Genomic DNA, 14,982 nt, shown 5'->3' with positions numbered 1-14,982 from the left:
CCTTGCTCCAGCCGGAGGTACCTTGCTGCTCCAGGGACAAACCACAGGCCTCTCACTTTGCCCTGGTGCCTGGTCCACACTTCCTGGATGCTTCAGGACACCTGCCCTGCCTCCCAGCACTCCCCATCTCCCTTACCCTGCTCCGCTAGACTTGTTTTTCCATATACCTTATACTATTTATAATTTCGCTGGCTATTGTCTCTCTGCCCAAGGGTGGGGGCTTTGATCTTTCTGGTCACTGCTGTGTCCCCAGCGCCAAGAACAGAGCCTGGCACAGTGACACTCAATAAATGTTTGCCGAGGGTATGAAATTTAGTAGGTAAAAGCCTCTTTCAACATCCCAATGTTGAGCAGTTCTTTAAGTGGAGATGTTTTTTTTTTTGACAGAAAGAATCGAGACGTAAGTAATAGAGAGGGCATTATAGTGAGTCCCATGTGTCCATTTACTGGCATTGGCAATAGTTCATTGATGGCCAGTTTCATTTTCTCTACACTCCCGCGCACTCCCCTAATGATTATGAGGCAAATTCAAGCCATCATATCATTTTATCTGTAGATACTTTAGTATGCTTTTTTTTTTTTTTTTTTACAGCTACCTAGTACTCCATTGGGTGGATATACCACAATTATTTTATTCAACCAGTCTTATTGGGTGCTTTTTGCATATCACTTTATTCTTTATAAAACAAATTTTCCACTCTTGGAACTTCCAGAATTGACGACAGTTTTGCAATATATTTTTTTTCTTAAATCGAGGAGTAATTTCTTTGTTGTTCTTGTTCTTCATACAAAAACAAAGTAAGCAAAAATATTCAAAATAACCATCATTCTCCATGATATTCTATATTATTATTTATAGGTACTTCATTAGAGGGTTAATTTTTAATAACTTTTTGATACAATTTCACACTTAAAGGAAAGTTACAAGGATAGTACAAATGACACTCATAAACCCTTCACCGAGGTTCACCAGTTGTTAGCATTTTGCCTTGGTTGCTTTATACTTGCTATGTGTGTGTATTTTTTAAATCATTTGGGATTAAGTTGCAGACATCATTCCCTTTTACTCCTGAACACTGTAGTATGTATAGTCGCCCCTCTATGTCCACAGGGGATTGGTCCCAGGACCCCCCGTGGGTACCAAAATCCAAGGATGCTCAGGTCCCTTATGTAAAATGGCATAATATTTGCATCTAACCTATGTGCCTCCTCCTGTATACTTTAAATCACCTCTAGATTACTTAGAATGCCTAATACAACGTAAATGCTATGTAAAGAGTTGTCATTCTATATCGTTTTGGGAATAATGACAAGAAACAAAAGTCTGTGCATGTTCAGTACAGATGCAGCTACTGTAGGCCTGACTGTGTAGCACTCGTCTGACCCCGCGGATGTGGGACCCGCGGATGTGGGACCCGCGGATGTGGAGGGCCGACTGTATTTCCTCAGAACATGGGCATTCATTTCACATTACCAAGTGCACTTAAGTTGTGAAATTCAGGATATTTAGCATTAATACAATACTGTCATCTAAGCTACAGACTACGTTCAGATTTTACCACTTGCTACAACAGTGTTCTTTACGGCAATGTCTTCCCACCCCGGATCCTGTCCCACGATCGCCACTGCATTTAGTTGCCATGTCTGCCAGTCTCCTTTAATCTGGAACCGCTCTCTAGGCTTTCTTTGCCTTTCATGATCTTGACATTTTGGGAAAGTACAAGCCAGTTGTTTTATAGATTGTTCCTCAACTTGGGTCTAATAGTTTTTGAGCCGCACCCCAAGAATTCAGTCTAAAGGAGGACCTCCTGTTTTCTGTCCCCAGGACCTGGAAGCCGTCGAGAGAGGCCCCTGTCAGCAACCCGAAAACCAGTGCTGGAGGCTGAGGACCGAGAGGAAGATGCCTCAGCTGTGCTCAAGGCCATCCGGGTGGAGAATGAAGCCCTGCAGAGGGCAATCCTGAACAGAAAGGCCGAGCCCTGCGCCAGCCCACTGCAGGTATGGTCATGGGCAGCAGGAAGGGATAGAGGAGGACTTGGCTACTCGGAGACCAGGTGGTAAGGGAGCCCATGGTGAGGAGAGAGAGACATCGTAGACATCCCTGACCTCACGGTTGATGCATAGTCGCTCACTGACCTGCCAAAGTTCCCATTTCCTCCACCTTCTTCCCATTTTTTGTTTATGCAGAAAGCCCAGGTTGGATGCTAGTATGCCTCCAAACCTTGCTGATTTCTCTGCAAACCCTGATACCTTAGACTGGAGTTACAAACTGTGGGTCAGAGAAAGAATGGAGTCAGCGACAAACTCTGGCTTCTCTGGAAGGATCTTCCCCCAGAGCATGAACCTGGCAGGCCTCTGCGTCCTCACCACTCCTTGTGGCCTTGCCCTGGCCTGCTTCACCTGTTCGGGAAACCTCCAGGACCCTACAGGTGTTAGACTTTGTGTCCGCCGCCTTGGGCTTTGAGCAGCAAACAGGAATGGTAGGGTGGAGCAGGGCCCATTGAGGAGCTGGAGGCCTTGGACATACCTTGGTGTGCTCATCCTTTCTCAGAAGCATGTTCCCTGACTCACCTGCTGAAACCCTCTACCTTAGCTCATCTCACTTGATGCTCACAGTAACCCTGAAACAGGCAGGGCTTGTTTCATCGCCCCATTTTATAGATGTGCCTGATGGTGCCCAGAGAAGCAAGGTGGCTTACTCAGGTCATGTCTTTGTAAGTGGCTGAGGTCTGCCTGCCTGAAAGCCTAGCACCCCATCCACACCACCAGTCGCTCCCCAGGCTCTACAGTGGCCTCCTCTTTGGGATATGCTTTGAGGAACACGTGTTGTCTGTCTGTTTTCTGGGAGCTCGGCTTTGCCATGACATTTGTGGCTATGGGCTTTGAGACAGTCCCTGCGCCTCTGTGCCAGTCTGTCAGTGACGTGTATGCCCTAGATGGTTTTGTTCTGCCCTCACATCGTGTGATGACATCATTCCAGGACACTGAGGGACCACCAGCAAAATCGTGGACCAGTCTGCTGCAGGAGAAGGACGAGAGCCCTGAGGTCAGTGAAGGCCTGAGAGCAACACCAGAGCCCCTTGCCACGGCACCTGATGGTCTCTAGGGAGCTTTCCTCACGTAGTCTTGGCAGGTCCCCACTGTGCTCCCTGAGTACGATGCTGTTCTCCCAGTTCACAGACGGGGCTACCTGGCTGGAGCGGCTTGTCCAAGGTGACGAGTTGAAGCCAGCCAGGCCTGCTGACTCTAGTTCCTTGTTATGTATCTAAGACAACACAAAAAGACAGATCTTAATATTCTGAATAAATAAATTATAGCTATATCTATCTAGGTCAATTAGGCCTATCTTAGCAAAGACAGCCCCAGCAAATAGGGACGTGAATTAAGAAAATGCCCAGGAAAGTCCTGGTTAGGTTATGCACAGGTCTGTGCTGTGTGCTCAGAATACAGATCACATTAGCCTCTGGCCTCATGGAGCCTGCAGGCAACAAGCAAATAAAGCCATAAATAAACAGGTGACTTCAGAGAGATGACAAGAAAAGCTGACTGGGTGTGGAATGGTGGCTACCTCTGACCAGGAGGTCTGAAGAAGCCCCTTGCAGGACATTCCATTTGAACTGAACCCTGTCAGTTAAGAAGGAGCCAGCCAGCAGCAGGAAACAGCATTCCAGGTAGAAGAACAGGGGGAACGCTTTGAAGTGGGAATGAGACGGCTCAATCCAGGAGCAGGAAGAAGACAGGGTAGGAGAGGAGGGGGCACTCAGCTGGGATTGTGTGGTGGACAGGGCAGTACCCCTGAGCTCTGTAGTGGTTTTCTTTTCGTATTCCTCCTGCCCGTTTTATTATTTCCTGGTCACCTTTAACCGTCGCCAGTGGGTATTTCCAATGGGTCCGATGTAACGCTACCCACTCCGTGCTCCAGGGTTTCTGGATGACCTGACCTGTGACCCGCAGAGCTTCCAAGAACTCGAATCATTTGTAGATAGAGAACAGAGTGCATTTCTAGTTTAGACGATATATGAAAAAAGGGGGGAAGGCAAAAAGACCTAACGTCATTATTGGAATTCTCCATGGAGTCCTGTTACTTTGTAGCAAACAGAACAAGGATTGAATTGAGATGGGGAAAGGTGTTGATGAGAGAAAATTTTCAATAGCTCATGGAAGCAGATTATTTCCTGGGACCTCCCAGATCATAAGAAACTGAGATCCTGTCTTGTTGCAAAGTTCGCGTGAAGGGATTCTTGATCTCATCAGCCCCAGGCAGACGCTGTCACTCATGCAAACAGGAATGCTTCTCACAACGGGACTGACAGCCTACAAAGTGTGTTCCTTTGACCATGGCTCTGCTGTGTCTTGGAACAGGAGTGTTTCCTCAGACATCTGTTTAATACGCTTTTCCATCGGCAGCTGCTTCCCATCACCGTGGTGACCAGCCTGCCGCCAGAGCCATCCAGGGCAGCAGGGGGAGCCAGAGCCGTCAGTGAAGCCATTGACAGAATTGGCCTTTTGGGGAGCAGGTACTTATCAAGACGACTTCAAAACAAAAACAAGAAATCCCTGACAATGCAGACAATGCAGCCGTGAGGATCTATTAACTGAGGTTTTTCTTTGCTTTTCCTATGTTACTCCATCCCATCTAAAACTGCCCCTTTAGACTGTATCCTCCCTCATCCCACCTCTAGCCCTAAAGCTCAAAATCGACTTGATTTCTCTCAGGCAAATGTCTCTTTGCTTGTTCAGTTCAGTCCAACCTGTGTAAATCTCCAACCTTCTCAAAAGTTGCAGACGGTGGTAAACTTGTTCCCAGATAGCCTGGGGCGGGTGGGGGTCGGGAGGGGGAGAGTGGCCCAAAGCAGTGTCCTTTGAACCTTCTTTTTTTTTTTCTTCTGTTAAAATTTCTGCAAATGCAGTATTCTCTTCCATTAATACTCAGTATCAGTTATTGGAACTGTCAAGTTTTATTATCAAAATAAAGACTTTCCTCTAGTCTTCAGGCAAAATCGATCTTCAGAAAGCTCTGCGAGGTTGAGCCTGTACTTACTAGCATGCATTGGCACACAGCCATTCTCCCCGGGCCACCATGCGGGGCTGTGCGCACTGGGGACTGTGCAAAGTCACGTGCCCGGCCGAGGGGCTAGAGGGGGAGACAGCCTTAAACAGCTCAGGTGGGTGCGTTTGCAGATGACGCTCTGCTGGGTTTGGAATGTCCTTGTCCTCAGAAAAAAAGAGATTCAGAGCAGTCTCTAGACCAGGGGTCAGCAAAATTTTTCATTAAAGAGCCAGGTAGCAAATACTTTAGGCTTTTCACATTTAGTTTGTTTTAACACCCCTTTAAAAATGTGAAAACCATTCTTAGCTTGCAGGCCATGAAAAAACAGGCTTCAGGCTGCTTTTGACCTGCAGGCCATACTTCCTCTGACTCCTCTTCTGGACTGTTACAAGTTATCAGTCAGCTTAAGGAGGTCAGCTGGCCATCCTGCCCCAAGCCATTACTTTTACTTGGCTCTGATTTCATTACTAAGTTTACAGTTATTTATAAAGGGAGAAAAACATCCTGTGTGCGCCTTTGACCTGTATGCGTGGTGACCCTTGAAGAACATGGGTTTGAACTGTGTGGGTCCGCTTATATGCAGATTTTTTCCAATAAATATGCAGTTGGCCCTCCATGTCCCTGGATTCTGCATCCACAGATTCAGCCAACCAACAGTATCTTTGAACAAGGGCTGGAAATCCACAGATGCAGAGGTTCAACTGTATGCATTATTTTACACTGTTTTTTATAAGGGACTTAAGCATCCACAATCTTCGGGGGTTCCTGGAACCAATCCCCCATGGATTCCGAGGGACTGTAGTTACATTTTGGGGGAGTCAGAAGTTAGATACAGATTTTCAACTGCGCAGGGGCTGTGCCTCTAACCCTCACGCTGTTCAAGGGTCAACTGTACTTTCTCCTCAAATTGTCACATCTCTCTGAGGTAGAAAACTAAGTATGGTGTCCTCCAGGGGAATGTTTTCTGTCCTGTAGCATTTGTTTCTACCTGTTTGCTAAAACAAAGTCACATTTCAGACAACAGCAGAAGCTTCTGAAAGTCCTCCAGGCCATCGAAAGTGACTCTGCCCATCTCAGCCAGGTGGCTTCACCAACTGAGGAGCAATTGCCGCATGCAGAGGTGAGAATCTCTACCTATGGGGATGTCCAGATGCTTTCGGTTTCTCACCTGAAAGCTGAGGTTGCGAGGGCCCCTTGGTACAATCATTTCTATTTCAGTGGGGATTGCTCTGATGGTGGTATACTTAGCATCTTTCTGCCGAGCCTCCACCTTCTCTCCTCCCCAGCACAGAGACATACCTGTGATGGGGAAAAAGGTTTCAGTGGAGAGAAGCCTGTCCACATAAGAGGAAATATAAATAGCATGTAAGCCCAAAAGAAAATGTCCCAATATCGTTGGTAATCAAGACATGCTAGTTAGGATTCCAGAAAAAACAGTGTGGTGTGAACGGAACGTGGGGTAGCGAAAGAAAACACGGACGCGTGGGACCATGAAGCGAATGCTTAGTCTCAGAGGTCAGAGGCCGAAAGAAAAGGGTAGATTAAAACCTAAAAAGCAAGAAAAGAAAGATCTCAGTGAACTCAAGGAAAGAGAAGTCCCCCAAACTCTTCCTGCTGATTCTTCTAGCATAACACACAGTTGGGCCCATCTTACCTCCATCTTGGTTGATACCAGCTTTATCAACTTTTCCATTAAAGCTGAACTGGACTTAGTGCCAGGTGGATTTCTTGCAGACTTGACTGTGTAATGGCCAAAACTGAGAAATCGAGGCAGAAGTATCGAGTGGCTCTCAGGATTGCCAGAGATCCAAAATTTGAATGATTACCATGCACTCACAAAGGAACGTATGCAGGTGACTGCTGTGTGCAGAGAGGAACTGAGCACAAGTTGGGACCTTGGCTGGGACCTTAAACGCAGAATCGAGGAAGGTCCCTGGAGTTCCCATCACGTCCATTTCTAACCTTAGGCACAACACTGAGTGGATGCCAGATGATTATGGAGCCCCTCGCTTCCGATTCTTAGAAGACAAAGTTCTGCTTTCCTTTAACTAACTTTTTCTGTTGCCAGTTTATTAAACATGCTGTAGCATGAATTATTATTCCACTCACTGGTTTGCTCTGTTATGAGCTGAGTACGGTTAAATACACTCACTTTTGATGTTGTTTTGAAAATGATACTTTGTATCATTTAAAAATTTGTGGCGTCTTTTTATAAATCTGATGGCTGTTCACAAAAAATAAAAAAGAAACACAGACTAGCGCAACCTTAATGTCCCATTGGATATCTGAGTGAATAAATTATTTTGATGGTAACCTCTACTGCTGCCAAGGTTATAGTAAAATTGGCAGTCTCGCCCTGCTGGCGGCAATATAAATGGGTGGAACGTTCTTGAAAAGCAGAAACTCTAGTCTTAGGAAGAGACTTAGAAATGCTTATGTCTTCCAGCCCAATAATCCCACTTCCTTACCTTAAGGAAATCACTCACCCCCTGCCACCTCCAAAAAGCTATAGGCACAAATGTGCCTGCTTCTGAATCATTGGAAGTAGTGAAAATGAGAGATAAAAACAGAAATAACATAAATGTCTCATAATAATGAAGTTAATCAGGAAAGCGCGCTATATCAGCACAATGCGGTGGTGAAAAGGATGGAAATGATCATTGCGGAGATTATGTAGATAGAAAATGTCAAGGCTACAAGGTGATGTTGATCTTCATCGAGTCCAACATGGTCGCAACGACATGCAAAGGAATGGCCATGTGAGCGTGTTGCCGGAGCTGAGACACACTGCAAAGGAAGGGGGCGCCCGGGTGCTGGGTAATGGTGATTCTTTTTTGTCGAAAGGTGTGCGTGCCAGCATATCCTTCTCAACCCTTCCTTCACCCGAGCCTTTCTTATAGTTTTCTTATTTGGTACGGTGGTCACCAATCTTATGATTGGCCAATGAGGACTTGACACGAAGCCTTCCTGGAGCCACATATACGACTCATATGACAGCAGAAAGAGCCCTGCACTAGCCTAGATGAGTTTCAGTGTCGAATGTGACACTATCATTTAAGGGTCGTGCAACGTTAGACAAGCATCTTAAGCTCTCTGGTCCTGGGAGTGTATGGCTCTTGAACCAGGTAAATAATCTGCAGCCCGTGGGCCACTGTAAGGCCTGGGGCAGGGGGTAGGGGGCGGTGAATGGCTCAATGCCTGGCACAAGGCAAAAGAGAACCAGTACATATCAGTTAAAAATTTTCCATGTAGAAAAATCAAAGCTTTGTTCCCTCCCTTCCCCTCTGCATGAAAGTTGCTTTCTTAACTGTGAAGATTCTAAATGTGGTGAAACTTCAGTCACATTGAAAACAGCCTGGTTTGATCGAGTCTCTTTATAGGGGAAACTGATTTATACAACAAAGGGAAGAAAATGATAGTCTTGTAGTAAATGCTTCGGACGGGACCAGGTGGGGCTTGAGCCAGCAGCTCACAGTGTCTCCACAGTGTCAGCTGCATCTCAGCTCCCTCCCCCCACCATGCCCAGTCCCAGCTCTGCTTTCTTCCTGTGACCCCTCAGTAGCTGGAGTGGTTCCCACCTCTCACCCTCATGCCCTCAGACCCTACAGTCAGGAGAGAAGAACAGTCCCCCCCAACAAGCCTGAGATTGGGTCATGTGCCCATCACAGAGCCACTCCCTCTGATGGCCCAGGGGACAGGACACATTGATTCCTTGGGCATGTCAGGCTCCTCCTCAGGGTGGGAAAGAGTCCATTCCTCTATGCCTCAGGGCTAAGGAAAGAGAAGGGGTGACTTCTTCCAAAGAAAATCAGGGGTCCTGGTGAAAGAGGGCCAGTGACTGCCAGGGACCAGGAGCCTCCCAACCAGCGTTTACCTCGGGTCCTGTGGCAGGTCCCAAATCAATTCAGAAGCAGGAGTGGCCATCGAGTTACAACACTGACAAGTTGTGACACTTCTTCTGTTAATAGACCCTTCAGCTTCTTCATTTAGAAACTCCGCTGCAGGAATTTGCACGCTGTAGATTGCACTGGGCGTGAGATCCAGCAGCCCCTCTGTGAGGCAGCTCACCTCCCATCTGGCCCTCCTCCCCACTGCCAAGAGCCAAGGTGAACCGTGCTGCTTCTCACGCCTCCTGCAGTGTTCACCTGGCAGTCGAACCCTCCTCACGAGCACGAGTTCATTAACCTCCCAGTGCCTCCATTTGAGCCGGCCAGTTTAGGTTTGTCACCATCCTCTAAGCCTGGGATTCAGGCCCAGGGCAGCAGAAGGCTTAGCCAGGGTCCCACACAGCCCCACACAGCACAAGACGAGGAAGTAGTGAGGTCTGTGGGCCGAGCTAATGAAAACAGGCCCCGTGTTCTTCTGGGAGCTATGCGCTGACCTCCCTCCCTCCCCGTCCCCATCCCCACCGCGTGGCAATCAAAGCTCATCCAAACACATGCTGAGAGCCAGAGCACGTCTCGCTGGCTATTAATTAAAAAAATAAGCAGAGAACAGTTGCCGTTCATTTGCTCAGCTCCCTGCTCACAGAACCATTGCAGATTACCAGTGCTAATTAACAGAGGCCATGTGCACGCGGGGAATGCGCCATTTTACAAGTGACTGATCCGTGGTGACCAGCACTGCAGTCAGGGCCCGAGGGGCCTCAGGAAGCCATTCCGCAATGTGGCCATATATCGATGACATTCACGCAGCCTCTCCTAGACTCGACAGCCTACCCATTGGCATTAAAACCAATGAAAGAGAGAGATGGAAATGGACACTTATAGAGTATCACAAGGATCGGGACTGGTGACGGGCTGCTCTGGGGTTCACATCTCGCTTAGTCTCCTCGACGGGATTGTCAGATAGATGGTGTCATCTCATGTTCCCCAACTAGGCTGAGGGATGCCAAGTGACTTGTCCAAGGTCTTGTGTTAGCTACTGTATTATTTTGCTTGGGCTGACTTAACAAAATACCACACACTGCTGGTAGCTTAAACAACAGAGATTTACTTTCTCACACTTCTGGAGGCTAGAAATCCAAGATCAAGGTATTGGCAGGTTTGGTTCCTCCTGAGACCTTTCTCCTCGGCTTATAGGCGGCTGTCCTCTTACTGTGCCCTTACACGGCCTTTTCTCTGCAAACGTGCATCCATGGTGTCTCTCCAGGTGTCCAGATTTCCTCTTATGAAAACATTGGTGAAAATGGATTAGGAACCAACCTAATGGTCTCATTTTAACTTAATTACCTCTTTAAAGGCCCTGTCTCCAAATATAATCACATTCTAAGGTACTGGGGTTACGGCTTCAGCATGTGAATTTTTGGGGGGGACACAATTCAGCCCGTAACACCTGCCCAATTCAGCAGAAGTTGCGACTTGCCTATAGGACATGAACACTTGATAGTGGGAGAGAGATAGGCATGGTTCAGACAGAATGTGATGCCTTTAAATCATTTTTGGTTATTTGCAAACTCTTCCAGGAAATACTGAGTGCCAGGGTACACAGCAGCTGTGTTTTAAATTCTTTATGAATATGAGCTCATTTAATCTTCATAATAACCATATGTAATGAGTGCTATTTTTATTCTCATTGTACAGATGGGGAAACTGAGGCATCAAGAGGTTAAATACCTTGTTGTTTAGAGGTAGAGCTGAATTCAGCCTGTCATGTTTTATTATTTTTCTCTTCTTTAAGGACAAATTGAGAATGAGAGCAGAAGAGCTAAAAGATGCCACCTATGTGACGATGGAAATTCTGTCCAACTGGGGCAATGCGTCATGGGTGGGTCTCACAGAAGTTGAGTTCTTTGACCTGAACAACACGAAGCTTTATGTGTCGCCCCATGACGTGGATATCCGGAACACGGACATGCCCGGCGACCTGGGCCTCTTGGTCAATAGGAACTTATCTGTAAGTGGAGGGGCATGGGTGAGTCTTGGCCTTGTATTTTGATGCATTTTCTCTGTCCACAATAAGCCCAAGATGAGGTATGAGGGCAGGGACGGGAAGAATGTAATCTTCCAGTCGTCCATTTGGGCAAAGTGGGGAGGAGCCTGAGGGAAAGGTGCAGGTAGAGGCCTCCGCACTGTCCCCAGGAGCTCTTTCCCAGATCCCTGCTCTGTGGGTTTTTCTTGGACAAGGAGGGCAAGGAGGAGCTAATTCACCCCCTTTTATCCACCTTGCGGTTTACCACAGTCACCACCAAACATGAGACCTTGGGTCACTGAGGTCGATTTCCTCGTTTTGTAGGTGAAGAAACTAAAGCTTGGAGAAGGGCTTTGACTTGGCCAAGGTCACACAGCCGGAAGATGGTAGGGCCAAGTACACGTCCTGCCGCACGACCCAGGGCCCTTGCCCACACCTGCTCAGGGTCCTGCTTCCCTAGGGGTCGGAGTATGCACCCAACAAATGTGGGACGTTCTTTTCCTTTAAATAGCTAACAGGTTTTGGGTTTTGTTGTTGTTGTTTATTTGTTTTAAGAAAAGCACTGGCATTTTCTCTTCCTGCCATGGCACGTTGGACACAAGACTGTGAGCTAACCTGAGACAGACTGCCTGGCAGCGCCACCTTTGCCGTGCTGTGCTGTGCCTCAGCGTCATTCCCTGTCATCTTTGGGAGGGGCCCGGGAGACCGGCAACAGAAGTTGCCTTTCGGCCATGGAACTGGGTGAACAAGGGACTGGGCAACAGACTTTCCCTCGGGTGCTCTTCTGTAGCTTTTAAGTTTCTCGCCATGGATACGTTATCTATCTAAATTTCCTTCCATGTACGTGTAAAAAAGTATTAAAAATGAAAGGAGTTACCACATGTTCAGTTCTTCTTGTCTGTGCCAGGCATGCACATATAATCTGATTTACACCTAACAGTACACAGGCCTGAGGAGCAGAAAGGCCTGGGTTCGAAGCTTTCCACTTACAGCTTTGTGACCACGGGCAACTCACCTAAACTCTGCTTTAGTTTCCTCATCTGTAAGATGGGATAATAATATTACTTACCTTGATGTGATGTTGCGAGGCTCAAATGTGAATACGCAGAGCTTAGCATCATGCCTGGCTCTTCCTAAGGGCTCCAAAACATCACCTATTATTGTTTTCATTATTATTATTAATAGCGTTAATACCACTAAGAAGTAGGTATTACTGTTTCCATTTTAACGCAAAGAAAACAAGAAAGGGGGCTTTGAAATCCCCAGTTCTAGAATCCCAGGTTCTGGTCTTGACTCTGTAGCCTTGGGTGACTCACCTGCTTTCTCTGCATCGATTCTCCTGCCCTCTGTAGGACGGAAGGAAAGGGTATAGGTAGTCCATTACGATCTTTATTTGCTAGCAACAGAAACTGAGTCTGGCTCACGTTAGCAAATTTTTTAAAGAAAAATGTATTGCATGTGTTTTGAGTCGCCGGTGTACTCACTGTCACCCAGGCCAGAAGTGGACAGGCCCACGGTTATGGTGGAGGCCTAGGCAGCATTCTGGGATGCATGTGCACTGAGGGTTTGGTCTTCTTGATTGAAGGATTGGGCAGTGTTTCATTAGTTGGATTGTTGTTTTGTCATCCTGTCGCTCTGCTGGAGATAATCCAGTCCAGGAGAGGAAGGCTGATGGACCAACCTGGCTAGGAAGCCAGGTACCTTGATGCCAATGCCGCCAAGATGCCCAGGGCAGGGAGGGAATTCTCCCTGAAGAAATTCAGGGTTGTAACTGAAAGAAAGGCAAGATAGATGCCAGGTGGCCACAGGGTTGGGTCGGTGGTGTTTGAGCCCTTCTGAAGAGCAGCAGCTCTGTGATCCAGAACCTTGAAGGAAGCTTGAAGGTCACAGCTGCTGGGATGCAATGGCCTTTCATGTCCTATCTCTTCTTCCTGCTTTGAGTCTGTAAAGCTCCCATTTGTGCTACTAGGGCTTGGACCAGCCCTTGCCACCCATTTCCCAACCCCCCTTGCTCAAAGTAGTGGCATTTTGGAAGCTCACTGTACAGAACAGTGCATACCAGGGCCTATAAAAAGCATCATTGGATTTGATGGGGACCAATTCTGGTGATTACTTTTCCTTTTCCTCTGTTTAGCAGAGGCTGATGGGCTTTGCCGCGTGATACAGTGAGATCTTTGCCTCATGCTGATGATGGGTTTGGGATTTTTTTATTTGGGGCTCTGAGGTTGGGACGTGAGGCAGCTCTCCCACTCTGGGCTGCTGGATCTCTGGGTCCTGCTGCCATGGTATGCTGTCTCCCTGATATTGTCCTGTGTGCCAGACCCAGGGCCAGCAGAACACACTGCCTCTCAGAACTGTCCCATTTCACTGGTTTCTTAACGATCTACAGTGTGCCCGCTGGGGCCTCACTTAATCTCACATGGACCTTGGATTACTCTCCACTTTTGATAAATGAGAAAACCAAGTCTCAGGGAGGATCAGTGACTTGCCCCAGGTGACACCGCTCTGGAGTGGTAGAGCCCAGCTGAAATCCGAGCAGAAGGTAACTAAAGGTAAAGTCTGGGTTCACAGAGAAGCTGCTTGAATTGGGGATGAGTTGGGGGCATGCCAAAAGACGTGGGAGCGCCCTACGTCAGTGCAAAGCCTCCTGCCTTTGGTGCCCACACCATCTCTCTTGCTGGCCTCACCAAGGCCTGCAGCTTCAAGATGACTCCAAATGTATACACCGAGTCCTGCCTGCTTCTCTGAATTCCTGACTGGAATGTCTCTTTCCTGCTCAACATCTCTTCTTGGACATCTATGGACATCTCAGACTTCAGAGATCCAAAACCTAAGTTTCAATTCTCTTGCCCACGCCCACATCTCTTCCTCAGAAATTCCTGTGCTCAGCCACCCAAGCTACCACTTAGCGCCTTCCTTGCTTGCTCCCCACCTCCACCATCTTCCCTCACACCAGCAAGTCCTATTGATTCAACCCTCAGAATAGAGCCGGATGTGGCCCCTCCTCTCCATTTCCACTGGTATCTCCCAAGTCTGATCAGCTGTTCCCTCTCATTGGCACTATTAATGGCCTCCTGTGTAAATTTTCTTCTGTTCTTGCCCCATCCACTCATTTTTCCACTCTGTAAAAAATCATCAGCTTGCTTCCCTCCCCTACTTAAAAACCCAGTCGTGACTTCCTGTGGCACTTAGAAATAAAATCAGATGCATCCCCAAGGCCTGGGAGGCTGTTTGTGTCCAGCTCCCTCTCTGCCCACTTCCATGGTAAAGACAATCAGCAGACTGAGAATAGAAGGAAACATCCTCAACCTGATAAAGGGAATCTGTGAAAAGCCACAGGTAATGTCATCCTTAACGGCAAAAGACTGAAAGTTCCCCCCACCCCAGATCAGGAACAAAACAAGGATGCCTTTTTCACCACCTCTATTCAACTTTGTACTGGAGATTCTACCCAGGGAAGTTAAGCAAGAAAATAAGAGTTTGGAAAGGAAGAAGTAAAACTATATTTGCAGGTGATATAATCTTATATGTAGAAAATCCTAAAGAATCCAAAAATCAAGCTAAAATCAAGTTCAGCAAGTTTATAGGATAAAAGATCAATATACAAAAATCAGTTGTATTTTTATACAATAGCAATGAACAATCCAAAAAGCAAATTAAGAAAAAAATTCTATTTATAATAATATCAAAAAGCATAAAATATTCAAGAATAAATTTCACCAAAGAAGTATAAGACGTGTACACTGAAAGTACAAAATATTATTGATAGAAATTAAAGAAGACCTAAATAAATGAAAAGACATTCGTATTCATGGATTGGAAGAATTAATAGTGTTAAAATGAAAATGCTTTCCAAATTATCCACAGATTCAACGCAATCCTATCAAAATTCCAACTGCCTTTTTTTTGTGGAAATTGACAAGCTGATCCTGAAATTCAAGAATAGCCAAAACAGTGTTGGAAAAGAAGAACAAAGCTTAAGGACTCACACTTTCTAATTTCAAAACTACCAAGTTACAGTA

The 14,982-nt window shown here is 46.7% G+C and overlaps 1 protein-coding gene and 1 pseudogene across 1 annotated transcript in view; both read left to right on the top strand.

Annotated features, from left to right (window-relative positions):
* Positions 1-14,982, top strand: part of KATNIP (katanin interacting protein) — a 173,066-nt gene that overhangs the window by 104,260 nt on the left and 53,824 nt on the right. Inside the window, exons 10-14 of the mRNA XM_039885563.1 lie at positions 1,826-1,998; positions 2,981-3,046; positions 4,408-4,517; positions 6,068-6,170; positions 10,730-10,945. Coding sequence (XP_039741497.1) covers positions 1,826-1,998; positions 2,981-3,046; positions 4,408-4,517; positions 6,068-6,170; positions 10,730-10,945 — 668 coding nt within the window. The remainder of the gene's footprint in view (positions 1-1,825; positions 1,999-2,980; positions 3,047-4,407; positions 4,518-6,067; positions 6,171-10,729; positions 10,946-14,982) is intronic.
* On the top strand, positions 6,181-7,154 carry LOC120620154 (rRNA-processing protein FCF1 homolog; annotated as a pseudogene).

This window comes from Pteropus medius, unplaced genomic scaffold (genome assembly GCF_902729225.1).
Source record: "Pteropus medius unplaced genomic scaffold, Ma_sr-lr_union100, whole genome shotgun sequence".
NCBI classification, from domain to species: domain Eukaryota; kingdom Metazoa; phylum Chordata; class Mammalia; order Chiroptera; family Pteropodidae; genus Pteropus; species Pteropus medius.
The sequence above is the reverse complement of the archived record's forward strand: the minus strand, read 5'-3'. Positions and strand labels throughout refer to the sequence as shown.